Source organism: Vidua chalybeata, chromosome 20 (assembly GCF_026979565.1).
Source record: "Vidua chalybeata isolate OUT-0048 chromosome 20, bVidCha1 merged haplotype, whole genome shotgun sequence".
NCBI classification, from domain to species: Eukaryota; Metazoa; Chordata; class Aves; order Passeriformes; family Viduidae; genus Vidua; species Vidua chalybeata.
Window position 1 is genome coordinate 10,343,006 of NC_071549.1, and position 21,604 is coordinate 10,364,609.

At 48.4% G+C, this 21,604-nt stretch overlaps 1 protein-coding gene across 12 annotated transcripts in view; it reads right to left on the reverse strand.

Moving 5' to 3' along the window:
• Positions 1–5,447: 5,447 nt before the first annotated feature.
• The window catches only part of MSI2 (musashi RNA binding protein 2), a 203,733-nt gene continuing 187,576 nt past the window's right edge, over positions 5,448–21,604 (reverse strand). For 3 of the 12 annotated variants that reach the window (XM_053961230.1, XM_053961224.1, XM_053961237.1), the window contains 3 exons: positions 9,930–10,138; positions 8,086–8,163; positions 5,451–5,973 (listed from right to left, as the gene is read on the reverse strand). In XM_053961230.1, the coding sequence (XP_053817205.1) occupies positions 8,122–8,163; positions 9,930–10,138 (251 nt within the window). In that variant the 3' untranslated portion in view covers positions 5,451–5,973; positions 8,086–8,121. Of the gene's footprint in view, positions 5,974–8,085; positions 8,164–9,929; positions 10,139–21,604 lie in introns of those variants that run through there. The other 9 variants (XM_053961231.1, XM_053961229.1, XM_053961235.1 and 6 more) reach the window with 8 other exon arrangements.

Sequence of the window (21,604 nt, forward strand, 5' to 3'; positions counted from 1 at the left end):
GGCTGAGCCCCCCGGGACCCCTCGGAGGGGGCTGCTGCAGTGGGAAGCTCTGCTGGTGCTGCTGGGGCTGGAGCATCCCTCCACGCCTGCCCAGGAAAGGAGCCCGTGTGATCCTGCAATGATGAATGATGAGTGTTTACAGCCTCAAGGAGGGCTGGGGGGAGTTGGCTCTGCTCCGGGCCGAGCGCCAAAGGGAAACAGCCTCTGGTGGAATAGCTGAGCAGAGACAGGGTGTCACTCCAGCGAGGAAAATACACAGCAAGGGTGTGGGGGACTGGGAATTTATCCAGCAGGATTTACCCGGCAGGACTGGGCTCTCCTGGAAACAGGATTGGTGCTGATGATGCCAAAGATGTGCCTGGCAGGGCACAGGGTGAGGGACCAGCCCTGGGGCACTGGGCAGGGCAGGGATGTGCTGCCCACCCCCTGGGAGCAGGGGGGCAACAAGGTGATGAGTTTTGGGGTGATGGGGCTGATCTCACCCCACAGGAATAAATATTCCCCCCCCCCTCAATGAAATGGACTCCATGGATCTGTTCAAAACAGTTTATTGTATTTTTTCGTCAGACAAACACATTGATTTCTGGACCACAGTAGAGGATGGAAACCTTTCACAAACTTATTTATTTGAAAATACAAATATAAAATTATACTTTCCACATCTGTGATGTGAGAGACCCCCATCCACATAGTATTTTACAACAGGGCTTCAGAAAGCCATACACAGAGACCTGAAAGATGCTTGATATATATAGATACATATATATATGTATATATATAAAAAAAAAGTCACTACCAAAGTTCTCATCAGTTCATACTAAAGTATAAAAGGAAGGGCTAGGCCTGCCACTGTGCCATAGTTTATTTAGGTACATTTATGACCACCTGAAATGCTCACTTGCATCCTAGTACTTGATGGGAGTTCAGACCTCGTACGACAGAGAATGACGGGGGTGCGACCTACGACGGTCACGCGACAGACGAGCCCGGGGGGCCGGGGTGACCCCGCCGGGCTGGGGTGACCCCGCTGGGCTGGGGTGACCCCGCTGGCCCGGGGTGACCCTGCTGGGCTGGGGTGACCCTGCTGGCCCAGGGTGACCCCACTGGGCTGGGGTGACCCCGCTGGGCCAGCGTGACCCCGCTGGGCTGGGGTGACCCCGCTGGGCTGGGGTGACCCTGCTGGGCCAGCGTGACCCCACTGGCCCGGGGTGACCCCGCTGGGCCAGTGTGACCCCGCTGGCCCGGGGTGACCCCGCTGGGCTGGGGTGACCCCGCTGGGCTGGGGTGACCCCGCTGGGCTGGGGTGACCCCACTGGCCCGGGGTGACCCCGCTGGGCCAGTGTGACCCCGCTGGCCCGGGGTGACCCCGCTGGGCTGGGGTGACCCCACTCGCCCGGGGTGACCCCGCTGGGCTGGGGTGACCCCACTCGCCCGGGGTGACCCTGCTGGGCTGGGGTGACCCCGCTGGGCTGGGGTGACCCCGCTGGCCCAGCGTGACCCCGCTGGGCTGGGGTGACCCTGCTGGCCCAGCGTGACCCCGCTGGCCACCGGGCCCTGCTCGGACACCGAGCTCTCCACACAACACGCTCGGACTGCTGGGGAAGGGGGGGGCCGACAACCCGCCACGAGGATTTGCTTTCTCAAACTACATTTTTTTTTTCTTTTTAAAAGTTATTATTATTAATTATTATTATTATTGTTGTGGTTCTTTTTTTTTTTTTTTTTTTTTTTTTTTTGGTAGTTTTATTACAGTATTAAAGTATTGCTTAGCTTACAGAATCTCCTCACGTAGTGTTCGCACGGGGCCGGCTGGATTCTGTACGTAGGAAACTCTACAGTGTCTGTGCAGACCGGATCTGCCGGTGTGTCTTCGATGCATCCTGTCTCTTCTGACACTAACCTCACTTCTCCCTCTCTCTCAACTAACTGTGTCGCTTGGAAAAAAACAAACCAAACCACTAAAAAAAAGAATTCAGAAGATTCCACCCAAGAGACATCGCCATAGCATAAAAGACAGCTATGAGTTAGTGTTGCTTTTTTTTTTTTTTTTGTCTTTTTGTTTTTTTTTTTTTTTGTTTTTGTAAACAGTTTCATATGCAATATCATACAGAACCATGGCTGGCCTTCAGTAAAAATGTAGTAAACTATATTGCTTTATTATTGATTATGTTGCATTGAGTGAATGGCAGAAACGAAACAGGAAGGGACGTGTGGCTGGAGTCGCTAGCCCTCATTCACACTACAGATGAAAAGCAGGGAAGAAAAGAAATCCCAACACCTTTCAGGTCGTTATCACCCACAATTACCCAATGATTTAACTAAGCCTAGCAAGATGTGTGACATTCACCAGCAGACGCTGCTGTACAATGGAAAAAAAATCAACTTACAGCAAAGAGAGCCATGCTACCTTAAAGTCCAAGCTACAAATTCAACTCAAAATGAACATTTATGAAGTGTAAGAAAAAAAAATAAAAACCCCAAAGGACAGATCAGGCTTTGCTTTAATCAAGCCGATCACAAAGGATATTTGAAGGGGGAGGGTCCCAAGCCCTTGTGGCTCCTCGGGAATGTCCCTGGTGCTGGGGACGTGGCCCTTTGGGTGCCCAGGTCACCCAGTGCCCCGTGCTGCCCGTCCCAGCTGGGAGATCTGGAAGCAAAGGGCAGGGAGGGTGTCCCGAGAGGACTCTGTCCCTGCAGGGTCCCAGGCCAGGCTGGACACTGGGGCTTGGAGCCCCTGGGACAGCGGGAGGTGTCCCTGGATGGCCTTTAGGGTCCCTTCCAACCCAAACCGTGATTCCACCATCCTGCGCTCCCTCCTGGGCTTGAGTCAATCAAAGGGTGGAGCTGAACCTTTGTGCTGAAAAATTTACAAAAAACCCCCAAACGAACGAAGGGAAAAAAAAAAAAACAAACCAAGAATCCTTCAAAATTGATTTCTAGATGAGTGGGGACTAACGTGAACCTTAGTCTAGGTAGCCACATCAAAACATCTTGGATTCCACGACATTTGTGCTATGGGCCACTGGGACTTCTCAAAAGGTATATAAACATCTAAAACATATTCACACAGATTAGCAATTTCTTCTGAGCATTCTTAAAAAAATATGTTTTTTTTTTTTTTTTCTCTTAGTAAAATCGTTTTAATATACCGTGCCTCCCTCTTTTAAAAAATAAATTAAAAAAATCCAGTTTTGCATATCTAGCATTAGCATTTAAGGTAGTATGGCACATCCCCTTTCCAAAGTCATGGGTGGGGATCTACAAATGCCTTAAGAGTTTGCCAGCATTTTTAACATTGTGAGACCTTTGGTTAGTTGAAACCGCATCAGATCAACAAAAGAAAAATAATAAACAAGAGGAAAAAAAAAAAAGCACAGAAAGAAAAAAGAGAAGAGAAAAAAAAAAAGGAAAACCTTCCCAAAATTATTACCATTTTTTTTTCTTAAATAAGAGAAAGTTCTATCCTTACTGGTCCTAAATCTGAATAACTACATCTAAATTTTTAACCTTAATTACGATACACCTACCAATATGTACTAGAAGAGGAAGAGAGAAAGAGGGGGGGGAAATTCACTACACTACCATCAGGACAGCACTCTTACAAGATAAGCCATTTTATACACTATTAACATACAACAATGATCAACAAAGAATATTCTATGAGGTGACAGGGAATGGAGAGGAAAACCAACTGGTAGTACAGTACATCATCAACATTGACAAAATAGCAATAAAAAATTCCCTGACGGCACACTGAATCGCAGGGAATTTGGTTCGTAGTATTTTTTTTTTTTTTAACCTTTTTATTTTTTAAAGAATTCGGTTTTATTTCTTTTATTACTTGATCAAGTCTCAATATTTAAAAAGCGTCCAGCATTTTGCTTAAACCTGGTTGTTCTGAAATAAGAAAAAAACCTAAAATATTACATAAAAAGCATGATTTTGTTTTTTTTTTAAAAAACAAGAAAAACAAGGTTTCTCCTTTCGGTTAGCAGTATGGTGCCTTGTTTTGTTAAAGATGCCTTGCTCTACCTTGTCTATTGAATGTCTACATTAGTCTACTTGTTAGTAAAATTTACAAAAATAGGAGTGCAGCAGCTCTTTTTAACAAATGTCGCATTCAGTGTCTTATACTGGCTGTACCTAAAGTACCAAATTTATAAACGTAACAATTTAAAAAAATATTAATAAAACTTGTCAATATTACGTTAAAAAAAGAAGAAATATATCCACACTACAGTATGTTCTTAATGCCACCTACCATGTTGTACTTCTAGTTTGCTGTTGCAGGCCTATTTACCAATATTAAAAAAATTAAATTAAAAAATATCCTTCATAAGTTTCCTCCCCCAACAGAGGACCATATATATAACAGCCAAATATTAAACATGTGCAAATAGGAAACTGTCAGTTTTTCCCCTACCAGTCACAGTGCAATGATGTTTTATACTTTATTTCTTTTAAATTCTGTTTACAACTACAATAAATTAAAATCTTCCGTTGCTTCTAGGGTGAAACTTGTAGCACTGAGGTATTCCCAAAAAAAAAAAAAAAAAAAAAAAAAAAAAAAAAGAAATCAAAACCAACCAAAGTTGCTTTCTAATTTGACAATACAGAAAGTGATGGATAAAAAAGGAAACCATGCAAGCTGGACGCTGCTCTGCCCACACGGGGTGCCCAGAGCAGCTGAAATGACTGGACAGCAAGTTGATCTAGTTTAAAACAATGACTAAAAAAAAAAAAAAAACAAAAAAAAACCAAAAAAAACAAAAACAAAAAACAAAAAAAACCAAACCAAAATAAAGGTGTGCTTTGAACCGTAAATGCGCCAAGTAGGAAAAATCGTAGCTTCTCGATCAGTTTTGGGAAAAGCAGGTTTTAAATTAAAATAAAAATACCACTAGACTGTTCCTTTGCAAGCTGTGCACGCGTGGGAGCTGGTACGACCTGGGCGAGCTGGGAGGGTCCCACAGCAGCAGAACCCCCCGGGCCAGCTCCGGCAGTCGCTCCGAAAGGCTACAACTTCCTTGTCTTTTTTTCATCCACTTCCATAGAGAAACTGCCTTAGGCTGACTCCATCACAAAAATAGGTTTGTATTTCTCTTTCTTAATAGTTTCTATGTAGTTAATGGAATTGTATTTACAGCATTTTATCATTTTTTTCTTTTTTTTTTTTTTTTTTTTTTTTCAGAATTCGCGATTTCAAAAAACCTTTATATCACCTCTTTCAACAACAACGACGACAAAAAAAAAAAAAAAAAAAAAAAAAAAAAGCACTTATATAGAAAAAGGACGCGCAAAAAGTTTGTCGCCCTCGCCTTATTGCCGAAAATAGAGAGAATTAGAGTAACCAAGATGCCACAAAGGAAAAGAAGGGCCAGAGAACCTGTTGCTGCCCCCTCCCCGTGCCCTGCCAGCCCCCCGTGCTGCGCCCGCCGCCGGCTCCGCTCCCCCCGCGGCTGAGCCTCCTGTCACCATCTCAGCATCCTTTAAGCAACAACAACCACGTAAAACAGAAGGGAGGAGGAGGAGGAGGAGGAGGAGGAGGTGGGAAAGAAAAAGCAAAAGAAACCCCTTAATATAACAGTTACACTATGGTTAGGCTCTTGCTACATACACAAAGAATTCCGACTACGTGGCTACGAGACTATGTCAAAAAGGCTACGAAAAGATGTGGGTTTGGAGAGGTTTTAAAAAGAGGGGGGGGGAACCCATCGAGAAAATAAAACGAACAAGAAATGGGTTTTATATACATACTTTAAAAGCTGTTGTTTTTATAGTACAGCAGATTCATGAGATGATGAGAGAGATTTTAAACAACCCAAGTCCTTCGAGTGCCACCTCCAGTTTGTGTTGGCGGTGATGGTGATGAAGATGATGATGGTGATGTAGTGCTCAAAGTCTGACGAGATCACCCAACCGTGGGCCCCTTCAGAAACTTCGCCCTGTCTTGCCTGGACATCCAGAGAGACTCTGTGTGGGGAGAAGGTGGACACGGACACGGGAGAGGGACAGTTAATTGAGGTCGATTAGGATTTTTAACAAAAAAAACCCAAAGTGTTTGCAAACACTTTGCAGCCACAGCCTGCCCCATCCACCCCGAGGGAGGATGCAGAGGGACCAGCTGGAATGCTGAGGTGTTCCCAGGACAGCCCCCACGGGAGAGGGGGTCTCATGTATTCCCTGCTCTTATTTCCAGTTTAGGAACAGTGAAATGTGAGTTGATGCACGGCCAGGACAAAAACGGCTCCCCAGGCATCTGTAACGCCGTGAATTCACACAGCTTTGGTAAAATGGGTTTTCTCTGAAGTACCTGCAAGATGACAAGTTCTACCTGGGCACACCGAGGCAGCCAGGATTTATTTTATACAGGAGCTTCAGCCTTCCAACGCTCTGTCCCTGCCAGCGCTTAAAGCTGAGATTTATGATGTATAAAGGAAATATAAATATTTAGGGCACCGGCTCTGCAGGCAGCCGCTCACGGGGATGACGGCCAGGAGAGGATGCTCCCTGATGACCTCCAAAACCCATCCCCAAACAGCTGTGCTGGGGTGAGGTCCCAGCAGCATCCCGCAGGGATGTGGGGACTGATCCCTGCCTCGGGAACCTGCGGCTCAGCCAAATCCTGCCCTGGGGATGCCAGGACCAGCCTCTGCCGCAAGCGGTTCAAACTCAGCCTTCCTTGAGGAATTAATAATAAGGCTCATTTCCTCCTCTCAAAAATCTATTTTAATTAGTAATGAGCAACATTAAACCACTTTGTTTTTAAGTCGTTAATGGTTTGAGTCTCAGCGCTGGCCAGTAAGTGATGGCTGCAGTGATGGGCTGTGCTCAGTGAGGAGTGATTACAGCCCATCCATCTGGCGGGGCTGCCATCAGCGCGCGTTATTAGCCTGAGTTATGATGTTCTGCTCGGGCTCCAGCTGGCCTCGGGTACCACCTCACTATTCCAGAGGCTGACGGCCCAGGAAACGCGAAGGATTCTGACAAATTGATCGGCGGACGGGCCCTGCTACGTGCAAGTAATGGCTGGGATTAAGCAAGAGTGCTTATGGCACTTTTTTCTTTCCCATAAAAAACACTCCTTGGTGGAGCAAATCAATTGACAGAACAATTTCAGGTAATCTTGGGGGTGTGTGTGGAGATGGAGAGTAAATAGAAACCCCCTTTATCCACTAGTGTTTAGGTATAAATCTAGTTTTATGTAGTTTAAAGTCTCCAAACGTTTTCCACAGTTCCCAGACCCTTTACTAACTTTAATTCTGATTTCATAGACTGATTTTGGAACGTAAATGATGTGACATTGATCATGTAGTGCTGGGCAAGAGGCAGGGAAATAAAATCTGTCACATCCATTCCATCTGCCTGTCCGGGCTCAGAGCTCTGGAGGCAAACCCATGCCATTTTATTGGGATAACTTCTGTTTTTCATTGCATTTTCTAATCTATTCCATGCCGAGTGTTAAGAATATTTGTTTGCAAAGATGAATATGCCAAAGGCCAAATAATAATAAAAAATAAAAATTAAACATTTAATTAACTCGAGCTTAGTTCAAAGGGTAGGAAACTGGCAGCGATCCAGGGCTGCGGTGCTCAGGTAATGCCTTTAATTTAATTTGCTCAGGTTTAATTTTTTTTTAATCTTGATAATTGCTCTATGGTTACAAGTTACAATGTTATCTTTTAGCTGTAATATTTGGTACAGCACTTAATTAAGAATGATGGTTTCTCAGTAATAAAGCAGTGGCTCAGCTATTTTTAAACCAGTGTGCTGGGAGCAGATCTCTGATCCCACTGGGATTGTGGCTGCTGGCACTGGGGGTGATTCCCCACAGCTTTCTGGGTTTTCTTCCTCTTCAAATTATTGCATGAAGCATCATGAAGATGAAAATTTGACTTTTGTTTTACCTTTGGATCTGTCTTCCAGTTTCCAGCCCGTGAGGTTGATTTGAGTAACACAAATCACAGAAAGGAATGATTAAAGGCCAAGGAAAGACGAAATGAAGATAAAAAAATTGTTCACTTAAAGTAAATATAGGGGAGATGGTAGTTCAGCACAAAGTACAAATGGGATATACTGTAATACCTCCAAGTGAGATGGCAACCAACCATGTGTAACGTTTCAATGGTATCCATTTGTAAAAGCCGTTGCAATCAAAGGTCCCTAAAATTGTACAATTGTTAAGTTCATCAGTGCTCTATACACGGGAACAGCTGATTATTAATTTTGCCAAGAAATTACCAAAGGACTTGAAAGACTGTGTTGCCAGCATGAATAGGGATTTCCGAGAGCTGTTCTGGTGTGCTCAGCCCTGTGGTCACCTTTCCAAGACCATCATCTTCTCATTCCCCCAGGTGCAAAAATAAGCTTTGGGGTTCTCCCTTCTTTATTTTTAAACCAGGGTTAGTAAATGGAGAGGGTTAAACAAATATATATGTAATAAAAGCTATGGGATTCTTTGCAGTTATTGGGGGAATTAAGAGGCTACCAATCTGCAAGTCAATTATAAAACGGTTCTTTGGGAAGTGCTAGTGCAGACAAATCTGGATACCCAGGCCTGGGCCTGGTGTCTTTCCACTTGAAAAATCGGGATGTTGCTGATACAGAAGTGCCCAAGTTTTCAAGCACAAACAGGTTTTTAGGTGAAAAATGGAAATAAGAGGTGTTGTAAGTGGTGAGAGGTGGCAGTTTGAACGGATGTAAGCTCCTTGCAGAGCAGTAATATTCCATGTTTGTGCTAGAATTGATCCACAGGGATTGTCAAGTCCATGGTGTGACCATGGGAGGGGCAGGCCCGGGATGGGAATTGAGCACACGGGCACAAAGCCAGGCGGAGGGTTTGTTTGCCTTTTTTGCAATAAAAGTAACAGCTCCAGGAACTTTGTCTGCACTACACTCCTGCTGCCCCCATCCAATTCCATCAGGGAGGGAAGTTCTCCTCTCGGTTTGAGGGACCTTCGGGGGAGCCTCTGCACTTCCTCATTGTCCAGGAGATTAAACCAGCTCCTGACCGTGCTCCAAAAAGGGCAGGAGCCTCCCTTGCAGCCTGTGCTGGGGGTGCCAGCGGGGCAGGCCAGCCCCATTCATGCTCACACACAGGTGACACAGCCACGTGCAGCCTCGTAAAGCCAATCTCTGCCCCTCATTAGTGCGGTCGCAGCCCCAGGGCGGCGTTAGGAGGCACCTCCCGGGGACCCCACGGCCCAGCGGGGCCCCTCGCTCGGAACCCGCGGCTCTCGGGGGGCTGCCAGCGACGCCAGGACCAGCTGGAAGGGACCCCAAAGGTCAGCAAGCAGGTGAAGAGGAGCAGGACACGGCCTGTCCCCCTGCTGGGGGTCCCACCAGCCCAATTAATGAGCTGATTTTGCTCGTTTGGTGGGAGCAAGGACTGCTGCTCTGCCTGCCAGAGGGTGCAGCAGCCAGTTGGGCTGATGTAAAGCCCATATGGACAAGCAGGGATTTAAATCCCATATTTATTAAATATTTCTCTTTGAGACAGGTCATGTCCGGCTGCAGACAGCTCCAAAGGCGTGTTTGCACCAAGAGACGTTCAGGTTGGGCATCAGGACAAAATTTCTTCAGTGTAAGAGTGATTAGCCACTGGAAATGGCAGCGGTGGAGTCCCCATGCCTGCAAACATGGCGAGCTGCGATACGGCCTGCTCCACAGGGGGTGACGGGGCAACGGCTGGGCTCGACGATTCCGGAGGTTTTTCCCAAGCTGAACTCTTCCCGCCGGAATGCCCTGACGTCCAGCCGTCACCCCCACCACCCAGCCGTCACCCCCACCACCCAGCCGCTAACCGGCGCGTCGGGCGCGGCTCGCGGGTTCCGGCAGCGAGAAGCCACGCTGGCCATGGGGCCAGCAGCACCCAAACCCGCCCAGAGCCCGTCCCGGAGCCCCCCGAGGGGCCGGCGCGGGGTACTTACGGCGATGCCGTGTCCGAAGCCGGAGCCCGGCTGCGGGCTGGCGGCGCTTATGTAGTTACCCACGCCGGAGTCCTGGCTGGCCGTGCCGTAGAGATCCGCGACGGGCCCGGGGCTGTTGGCCCCGGGGAAGCCTCCGGGCCGCGCTGGGTTGGAGCCTGCCGGGGAAGCGGGTGCGCCAAAATTCGGTTGAGCACTGTAGCTATTCAAGACTGGTGTGCAGAGAATAAAGCTGGGTATGAGGCCAGACGCCGGGCATGCACCGGTATTACAAAGCCAAACACCAGAATAAACAGCCTAGGCCCAATTCTAACACTTAACCAAGGCCATGCGAGAGGAGAGCAAGTACTGGAGAAGAGTCAGCCCGGACTACTACGAAGCTTAGAGCTCCAAAAATATATATATGGATATATAAAAAAAAAAAAAAAAAAAGAAAAAAAGAAAAAAAAAGAACAATCATTCAACACACTACTGCAACCAGAGACTGGAGGTGCTCATTTTCACCAAATTATCACAAAATATAATAGGTATTTTTCAACATCTGACTTGATGCTCATGCAGTAGTAACAAGTTCTCTAGGTCTGGGCACGCCGAGACAGCATTCACATCCCATGCAAACTACAAAGGAACTAGTTTGAGACTACACATTGTGGTAATATTGATATTAAAATGTTGACAGCAAATAACTTGAATCACGTTCTAGGAAAATCGTTTTTTGGATCCATTCGATACTTTTGGAAAAAACCCGCCCTTTTAGATCAGTGAGCTGTAGAAATAGGTTTTTTTCTTTTCTTTAAATGATATGGAATGGAACAGTTTGGATTTTTCTCTTTTGAATATGACCAAGGAGAGTGTTGTTTTATTTAGGTTTTTTTTTTTCCTTTTGATTTGGAGAGCGAAGACCTACCTTCGTCTCCAAAACCATGCTTGGGACATCAACCAAAATTAAACAAATAAATAAAGATCAAAAGCAAAAAAGAATTCCAGAGGGTGGATGACAACTCACCTCCTAATGTGGAAGTAAAAGAAAATTTAATTTTTTTCCTCCCTTAATTTTTTTTTTTTTTTTTGAGAAAGAAAAACAATGTAAACAAGAATGATACTGAAGAAGAAATTTAGATATTAAAGCATGTTAGATGATCAGGCTTCTGGCATTTCTCACGGCTGCTCTTGGATGTAGAATTTATGAGGAAGGAGTTTCAATGCGAAAGAAAAGTCAGCGGACTGGGAGGAGCTGGATGGAGATGGCTGCGGGAAGCTGGAGCTACACCTGGGTGGTACCTGCAAGGTCCCTGGGGAGCACAGGGAGCCTGGTCTGCCACAGCCACCGTGTCCCCACCGTGTCCCCACCGTGTCCCCACCGTGTCCCCACCGTGGGGAGCGCCAGGACACGATGGCCAGCAGGGCTGGACATGGACCCAACACCACAGCCTGCCCCAAACCCCCCTGGGCAGCGACCCCAGCACCTCCACCCTTCCAGGCTGCCCCAAGGCTACTTCAGCCTCTTCCTCTGGCTGCAACTTGCCACGATCTCCATTGGACACTCGAATGGGTTATGAAGCCTGGTGGCCTGCAGTGACCTGTGCCCATGGGTCAGAGCTGCATGGACTGACCACGGGGTTCTCCTGGGCCTGGAGCCCAGGCTGGAGCCAGCCCCGTGCTCCCACCAAAGTGTGTGCTGGGCACAGGCTGCACCTCTGCTGCCCTGGCCCCTTCCCCGGCATCGCCCACCCAAGGGGTCCCCAGTTCTCAGATGAATGAGCTGGTCAAGAGGAGCACACCTGGCAGCTGGTGGCTCCGTGGTGACAGGGAAGTCAGTTCTGCACAATAAATGATTCACCACAGCTCTGGACTGGTAGCAGGGGAGGGTAAGTAGGACATCTAAGCTACCAAGTTCAAAGAAATAAGGCATGAGAGAGTAAACAGATTTTGGACTTCGCTGGCAAACAAAGAGCCTTTTTTTATTATTAAAGATTAAATGTCAAGATAACATTTGGCCTTCTCACTCGTGAAGAAAAATATCCAGCTGAGATGTTCCAAAGCCCTTTATTACTACAAGCCAGCACTTTCCCCCCCTTTTCTTCCCTTTGGTTCAATAAAATGGATGTGAATTTTCCTGCCAAGTCACACAGAAAACCCAGTTGGCTGCTCTGAGTGACAGCGGGACACGGCATGGCAAGGGGCATCCTGTTAGTAAAATACTCCTTCAAACCCCACAGCAGCACCAGAAACCTCCAGAACAACCAACTGAGGAACCACAGAGACCCTCTGTGCCCCCACACCCCATATCCCACCCTGGCCACTCTCATTTGCATCTCTTAAGACTGGAGGTAAGGCTTTCACACCTGCAGGAAGAGCTGGCAATGGGTTGGTTATTCAGGTGGGGAATGAAAAGGTAATTTTTCATCTACTGACCAGGGGTTCAACACTCCACACTGCTCACAGGAGGGAGAACGGGCATGCCAAAGGCTGCTCCTCCACCTAAGAAGTGCTGTGTGGAGGCTGGGATGCCCTGGCACCTCTCCATGTGGTGCCTGAAAAACTCCACAGAAAAAGCTGGAAGCTTTTCCAGAGCCAACACTTCTCTCCAGACCCTACAAATGAAACAGAAAGCTCCCATAATTAGCAGGAGGCTCAGCAGCCTCAGAAAGCTGTATTTAAATTATCTGCTCAGCCATGGTTAGTTGCTAAGTGTTTGTCTTCTTCCAGGAGCTCGGGTGAGCTCACCTGGAGCCAGAGGCACCTTTACCATCACAACAGCAAAGGGACCCTGAACGACTTCCCCAACAAGCGAATCCTGATGTGTTCTGGCAAGAACTACCTGGAAACAAGTCTGTTTTACACAAACCTGGAGTACCCTGAGACTCAAAGGAAGAAGGAAAAATGCCTGCAATCCTCTAGACTGCAGATACTGCATCACTAACAGAAGTTAACAGTGTTTGGAAACCTGTGTCCTTATGACAAAATTCCTGATGTTGGAGGTTGTCAGGAGCCTTCCAAGGCTGCTGTGAACTGTGGGAATTGCAGAGCACTGACATTAATTCCTCGCAGGCTGGAAGGAGTTGGAGCCTTTCCCCTGGCCACCAACATCCCATGGCAAGAAGAGGAATTGGGGCAGATGTTTGGAAGCTTGCTGCTGCAGAACTGTCAGGGGATTGTGGTGTCCATGGAGGGGAGGGAAGCAGTGACTGTGACCCGATGCCAGGAGCAGGAGCAAAGCCTGACCCTCTGGCTGGTCCCAGCAGGGGCATGGGCTGGGCTGACCAGGAATCCCCTGACTCTGGATCCATCAGACTGCCTCAGCAGTGACTGAGGGTCGGCAGGGCCATCTTCTCCCCTTCCAAGAATTGCCAGCACTCAGGAAGTCCTGGCAGCAAAGGATGGATTTCAGGTCCCATTTCCCAACCAAGTGCACAGGAAGCCATCCTGCAGTGGGCAACTTCACACTCTGAGACTGTGCCTAGGCACCTCCAGCTCAAAGGCTCCCTGTATGCAAAATTCACAATCCCAAGTGTCCCCAGGAAGCCCTGTGATAGATCAAGGTCAGGAGAGATGTGCAAAAGATTAGATGTGCTTCTAAGTCACAGCCAACCACCTTTCATCTTCAGCCCCAGCCATCCTCCATCCTCTGGGCTACAGAAGCTCCTTCCTGGAGATCAAGGGCCAGCAGCCAGGAGCTCTGGCAGTGATGGAACAGGGCAGGCTAATGTTTTGCTTGCTTCACTTTGAATTTGCTGTGGTTTTTCTTACAGAGAAGACTCTGAGACTGTGGATTTTGATCAGCAGGTGAACATTTGCCTGCAGGCCAGAGGGACAGGCTTTGGGAAGCCTCAGGCTTACTCTGCCCAGTGTTACAGTGGCTTGAGGAGCACTGAAAAGCAGTGAGGGAATGTGAGATGGGACACAGAATGATATAAAAAATGAGGGCTCATAAAGCAGCCCCAGCAGGTTTTTTTCAATGCCAATACTGGTGCTGGTGGAGTTGGGAGCTGCTGTGCAGGGCTGGCACAGCAAGAGCTGGAGCTCTTCAGGCAGTGAGGCTTTATTACCAACCCATCCTTCAGCAGAGTGCCTTTATCCCCATTTAACATGCGTGTGAGATGCTCCTCCACGTTCAGCCAAGTGCTTTATGTCAAGGAGCCAAGAGCTGGAACCCAAAGCAGCCTGACAGCCCAGGCTGAGGCAGGGATGCGCGTCCGGAGCCTTCTCCTGCAAAGTGCCACGCTCACACGGGCCCTGCTCTCGTGTTCATCTGTGTTCAGTGAGAAAGGTCAGTGCTGAAAGGTAAACTCTCCCTCGATGAACTCTTGAGAAATTTCTGAATCAAGGTTCCTGCTGACATTTGCCTTAGGAGCGGCGTGACGCTGAGGAGGACCCCAACGCCGCCAGGCCTGGGCGAGGCACGACAAGCTGGATGCTGGGATCCCACCCAAATCAACTCAATTCAGCCATGAATGATGAAGGGGAAGAGGAAGGGAAAAGGAGAAGAGACGTGAGGATTTTGACATTACTGTCCTACAGGGGGAACTCACACAGTACTGGGATGACAGTCAGGCCCTTAGGGACTAGTAAATGGGACCTGAGGACAAAAAACCCACTCAGGCACCACTAAAATATACTGTATTTCAAAGGAAACAAACCAGGGGCAACCTGGACAGAGGACTAAGACAGACACTGTGTGGGGACCATTGTGCCCTGCACACAACCCACATGAAGCCTTGGTGACACCCTTCCCTCTGCTACAGCACCAAAACCCAAAGACTTAAACACCTTTGCAGGGGACTCATAACAAATATGAGTATTTTAAAATTTAGAAAAAAATCCAGGTGAGGAACTGTGCAGAATGTGTGTCTGCCTTCCCTGCGGCAGTGCACAGGTGAGGAAATTCTCATGAGGGAAAGAAACCACCACAATTCACTGGATTTCCTCTTCGAGTCCAGGCAGGATATTCCTTGTCCCTCAGCAGCCATGCATGGGGATGAGCAGCTCTGCAGGGATGGGGGAGCTTGGCAGTGGGGGGTTAAAGTAAGATTCTGATTTTAGAAGTCTTTTCCAACATAAATGATTCTATTATTCTCATCAGAAATTTATTTTATTTTTCATCTCCTGTCAAGCATATCCTACAACCAGAGCTGGTCATCTCCAGCCCTTTTCTCCTTCAAGACCCTCCTTGTTCCTGCCTTGTCCCACTGCCCACAGGGTGGATTCCTGTACAAACAGGTTCCTTCACAACTTGTTGATCCAGCGCTATAATTTCTGGATGACTCTCTCATCTGCCATAAACAGCCACGCATAATTTGGCAGGCATTTCTACCATCAATGTTTATGATAATAACTAAACGTGCTTGAAAGCAGCAGGAAATTTTCAATATAACTATCATTAAGACAAAATGCTTTAAATCAAAGCCATTACCCACCACCAAGACTCAAAGCTCACAAGATTAGTCTGTTTTTCTATCTTTATGAAAAATTCATAGAACATGCTGCAAACATCATCTTCCAGCTCGAAGGAGTAAATGATATAATAACACTGAATGCTGCTGGCAGGGGTGGGAGCAGGCAGGGCACAGGGGCACGGGGCAGGGCACTGAGCAGCCCACCTGGGACAGGGGACTGCCCCACAGCCTGGTGGCATTTCATTTCAAAGCCAGGCTGGAGCAACCAGGTGTAGTGGAAGGTGTCCCTGCCCACAACATGGGGAGGGATTAGATCCTCTTCAAGGTCCCTTCCAACCCAACCAGCTCTGGGATTCTATGAATTTATGAATCTGAGTCACACATTTACTGCTGGATTTTAAGAGAAAACTGTCACAGAAGGAGTATCACCTGTTCCCAAGCATTCCAGCCTGCTGTGCTGCCTCTGCAAGCACCCAAGCACAGCTTCTGCAGAGGACACAGAGCAAAACCACAGTGAGTGGCATGGGGACAGTCCCACCTTCCCTGGGGACCCGAGTGTCCCCAGGGCAGCAGTAATGGCCACGCTGTGGCACGCATGACTAACAGAGCAGCACTCGCAGCCTGACGCTGAGACTTTAAATAACCAGCACAACTTCAGCACCGCATGCAGATCTTACATCATTAGTGCTCAGAGCCTTATAAATATAATTAGCAGCACTGCACCCATGTTACAGATCGCTTGGCCAAAGCTAATTCTTTGTGCAGTCAGGGCTGAAGTTAATGGGAGTTTGTACCTTGCTTTTCAGAGCTGCTAACAACCAGAATGTCATTTACCCGGGACTGGATGTACAAATTAATGCCAGTCTGAAATAAGACATCGGTGCTCCTGGTTCTCAGTGGCCTATTCAGGCTGCAGGAGTGCACTGGCACAGCACTGAGAAATAAAAGCTCATATTCAGGCTCTTTTTTTCTAGCCCAATCACCTCACAGAGCTCCAAACCCCTTCCTTTGTGGTCAGGTTGAGGCACTGGAAGCATCGCTTCCTTGTGTCTGAGCTTTTACAGAGCGTGGGTTCTGTCGGAGGCAGCGTGCGGCACACCTCGAACTCGGATCAATGCCCCAGCTCACAAACGTCTCAGAAATAATGAGCTGGAAACACACAGATATTCTGGAGAATAACAAGGTACAAACAGCTCCCAACTCGCTGGAAGCGAAACTGGGAGACAAACAAGAAAAACAAATAACGCCGGCGTCACGACGAGAGCTGCCATGTTGTACATCTCTCATGGGGACCTGCATCCCTCTGCTCCTGCTCTTCCCAAGCAGACTTGAAAAGCAAACTCTCTCTCTAAGAACCCTGTGGCAGACACGGCTCCTCTGCAAGTGTGAAGAGCTACAGATGACAGCTGGCTCAGTCCTGACTGGAAAATCAAAGGCGAGTGCTGTGCCTTCCCTGTCACCCCGACGCACTCCGTAATGGGGAGCAGCCAGGCTGCCCCAGGTTATCCCTCCCCTGCAGCTACACTGGCCCTGCAGGGAAAAAGGAAAATACAACAACTGTCGGGCTCATCAGCAAAATAAGTGGTGATGAGGCTGAGACACACCGAGATCTGCCCTAACAAGGTACTATTTGTACGTTATTTTCTAGCTGCAGTCACACTTTCAAAGGTTGTTCTGCGGCTGCAGCCCCTTCGGAAACGGCTTCACACATCAAAATATCGCAGGGTAATGACAGCGAGCAGTGGGTGGTGAGCTCGGCAATTACGGCTGGAAGTGAGCGGAACCCGGAGGGAGGGCTGAGTGCTGCCCACCTTCCTCGAGCTGGGCACAATGGGCTGATAATGGCACCTGGGATCCTGTGGCAACTGCTCCTGCTGCAGCTTCAGTGTCCTCCCACCACGCTGCTCCTCCAGCCCAGCACGACACAAACCAACTGCCGCACTACCTGAGATGAGCCACGAGCAAGAGCTGGGCAGCTTCCACAAGCTTAGGCAAGATAAAAATTCACCTGTTTTACAAACCCACTGCTGCATGTGAGCCCCTGCTTCTCCTAAGTACTGCACTTAACACATCCAAGGCATCCACCACATCTGGAAGCTGCCGATGTGCACCAATTTGCAGAAGACACAAAATTCAGCGCGTTCAAGCCCAGCTGTGCTAATTCCTGCAGCTATGCAGCAGGACAAATAACTGCACTTTGCAGCTCAGCTGTAATTTTTTGCCAACGATCAATATTTATTGCCTAATCCCGTTTTCCGTAGCGTGTGTTAGCGGTGTCACTCGCGCGGGGCCGAGCGCGACACGGAGGCCACACAAAGCTTCGCTTGTAGGAGCTGCAGTCGGGGAGCCAGCTCTTGTCACAGCCTTACAAAAGGATTTCCTCTCGAGCGGCTCATCTTTAATCATTATAAAAGCACAGAAGTTTAATCCATTTTTGATGTAAGCGCTAATAGCTTTGTGTCCTTGAAGTTCAAAGTGGTCTTCGTGCATGTCGCTAATTAGCCGAGCAAGCAGCCATTCAGCTTCCTCTCATGTTTCTAATTAGATCCTTAACAACAAACAAATGTCGACCTTACAAAGGCTCTGCTACGATTCCCTCCATTAGTTAAACAGTTTGGGAGGGATGCGGTTTGTGCATCCACAGCCCCCCCAGCAGAGGATTCAGGGTTCTGGGCTGGGGTATTTGCCCTTTGGAGAGGTTCTGCCTTGCTGCTGGTGCATTCCAGGGGTGCTGAGCAGCCCGGGGATGATGCAGGGAGCAGGTGACCACTCATCAGCCCCTGCCCCAGTCCCAGCTCTGTGCTGCTCCGCTGTCCCTCCCTGCAGGCACGGGTTGTTCACCAGCTCTGTTGGAGCTCACAAATAAACCAAAGGGGCAGACAAATGCTGTCCTGTTGAGTCAATTTCCTAACTGGCTCCTGCCAATTTAACTGGTTTTACAGCTAATTTAAAATATGATGTGATTAATGTTTACGTACCTCACACAGTCACAGAATGGTTTGGATGGGACCTGAAAGCCCACCCAGTGCCACCCCCTGCCATGGCAGGGACACCTGCCACTGTCCCAGGCTGCTCCAAGCCCTGTCCAACCTGGGCTTGGACACTTCCAGGGATCCAGGGGCAGCCACAGCTTCTCTGGGCACCCTGTGCCAGGGTCTGCCCACCCTCCTAGGGAAGAATTTCATCCTAATATCCAGGCTAAAGGTACTGTCATCTTTTTACTTCACATCAAATGCTAGGGACTGCTCCTTACTCTCTTTTTTGTCGATCTGTGTTTGTAACATGCCGTGCTGGAGTCATTTCAGCAGCACCACGCTTGTCCTTGTCTGTGCTCAGGTTCTTGGGCAAGTTTCTTGCTCCAGCCCTGGCGTTTATCCAAGGGGGATGAATGAGGATCTGTCAGCAGCAGGAGCTGCTGCTGGGCTCCTCCCGGAGCCCTCGGCGGGCTGCGGGCGCTCGCTGTGTCGCAGGCGCCGACCCCAGCGCTGCTCCTGCTGCCTGTTAAAGCTTCATGAAGCTTTAACACTTATTACCACCCATCCAACTGGCAAATAAGAGCTAAAGCTCGGATGCTGGGATATCACAGACCCCTCTGTAACCGTTTTTCCATTTAAAATGAAGGAAGAGCTGAGCCAGGTGATGCCGGTGCCTTCATGTCACGCCGAGGAGCAGGAAAGCTGCTGTTAATTTTACCATGGGCAACCACATCTGCATTAATTGTTTACCACAGCCCGGACAGGTCTTTTATTAATATTAATGAGTAAGAGGGAACAAAAGGCCTCTTTATTTTTAGCCTACTCTAATTGCGTAGTAATTACTCATCTACAAAACAAATGAGCCGAACTCCATTGCCATAGCAACAGCAACTCCGGCCTCCCACTGTACCACATTAACTGGCTATCACTCCTGTAATTTGAAATTGAAGCCTTTTGTACAATAACAGACAATACAGGAGGAAAATTAAACCAAAACCGGGTCTTTGTTTTGCTGCATAATTCAAGTCATAGTAGCAGAAGGGCCTTGCCTGGGGGGCACCTTCCCTCTGCTGATCCCACGGGCTGGGGGGATGCTCAGGAGCACAGGGGGGTTATCCAGGTAACAGAAGAGGCATCCAGCCTGCAAACCCCCAGTCCTGTGCAGCCATCCCCTCCTGTGGGAGGCTCTGCACCAGGCAAGCTGCTGCCCAGCACACGGTGCCTGGGGGAGAGCTGGTGGCACCCTCCACGCTGTCGGCAGCTGACATCCCAGTCAGGGTCAGGGCGCAGAGTTCTGGGCTCTTTTAAACATCAGGAAATGCTCACAAAGGCCCCAGCTGCATGAGTTTATTATTTTTAAGCAGCTCAGGTTTATATACCTGCAGATCCATTTTGCATTCTCTTGCAATTCCTAACCCACCGTGCTTCTCACAGAGCTCACACGGAGCCAGATGCACACCAACATCTGCTGCAAAGAAAAACTACTCTGCTCCTCTGGTAGCCTTCTATTTCAGAGAGAAGAGAGGGAGAAGAAACATCACTGTAATTATGTATTTACTTTTAAAGCATTTGGGGAGAGAATCAGCATGAAAATACTGACAGTAGTGTGTCAGTCCATTGCGTGCTGCCTCACAGTTAGCAGTTGTTCCACTAATGGGTAACAGCCTGCAACTGCTGCTGGGGAGTCAAGTCACCCTCAGCTCTGGCAGTATTTTACCTGTTTAGGGATTAAAATGCAGGAGACACCATCCTGTGCTGGAAGATCTCATGCACTGGAGAGCACGTGCTGAAACCCCACTTCAAGCTCTCCAACTTGTCTGCATCTTGCAGGGAGCAAAGTCTAATTACAACTGCCAGCAGCTCTGTCCCCCAGCTTCCGCTGGGAGAAAGGGAATAAAACATGGATAATTGGCTGTGGCAGGGCTTTGGAGGGTACCAAAGCTGTCCCAACCCCGTGCCATGTGCAGGGACACCTTCCACTGTTCCAGGCTGCTCCAAGCTCCTGGACACTTCCAGGGATGGGGCAGCCACAGCTTCTCTGGACAACCTGTGCCTCCCCACCTTCACAGAGAAGAATTTCTCCCTAAATAAAACAGCATGATGAGCATTCTGAGGAGCATTTTCCCGTGGAAAATAATTCTCCTGATGGAAAAGACTATTAAAAGTTACTGGCTAAATTTGCTACAGATTAACTTCAACTGCACTTCAGAGGTGGTCACTAATTGCACTGGAGATGATTTATCAAGTGCACAAGATTTTCTATTACAAAATTATTGATTAAAGCTGATGTATTTTAACCTCAATAGACTTCAGCCCAGTGCCCTGTCAAACACCGGCCGCTGTGGCCAAGGTTGAGCAGCAGCAGCACCAAATTGTTTCATATCTACTGAATTTTCTCCCTGGCAGTGCAGGAAGCAACTCGGTCCCTCATGGATCAAAAAAGATCCAAAAGAGGCATCCTACAGTAAAACAAGACACAGGGTTTCTTCTGCCTGGAGCCTGCTCTGAAAAGGACCTGTGGGGTTCCCATCCTGGAGCAGCACAGCACTTCTGAGCCAAACAGAAAAGATGCCCCTTTCATTATTATTATTTTTAAAATCTGGGGTAGTAGACAGACAAGTAACTGTAGGGCTCCCAGTATGTCAGTAAGAAGGCCAAAACCACCCATGGGAATGTGGAGTGGCTCCTCCAGAGTGCATTCACCACCTGGGGCTGCCGCATGCCGAGCCTGGCTGATGGAATTCCTGTTTAAACCAGGATGATTTGCCTTGCTCCCACCCCTCCCCGAAGCCCCTGCAGTGTGGGGTCCCTGCCTGGCCACCGGCCGTGCTCCCCAGCACGCGCTGCCTCTGCCAGGGAGATAAGCAAAGGATAAAATCCGATGCAGCCACTAATTTCCCAATGCATCACCCGCCAGGCTCTGTCACATAATTACTGGCAGTTCCACTGGAGTGAGAAATTCCAGCCCTTGCTGCTCCCAAGTGGTCCACTTGTTAGGTTCTGGCTTTTGAGATTACATAGCCTGGATTAAACTTTATGTACTTTCATAGAGGAAAATAAAAAAGGGAGAGCAATTCCACCAGAGCCACTGTGCCACAAGGGAGTCCTCCCAGCGGGCTGCAGAAATCCCAAATTGGTTCATGGCTGGATCTTTGAAATGCTCCTCCTGACATCTCCATGAGCCCGTGGCAGCTCCTCTCCCCCTGCACACACAGACCAACCACTGTCCCCCTTTTTATGGCCATTAATTTGCTAAACTATGAGTAGATTAGATTTTGGAGCACCTTCCTTAGGTGTCAGACAAGGC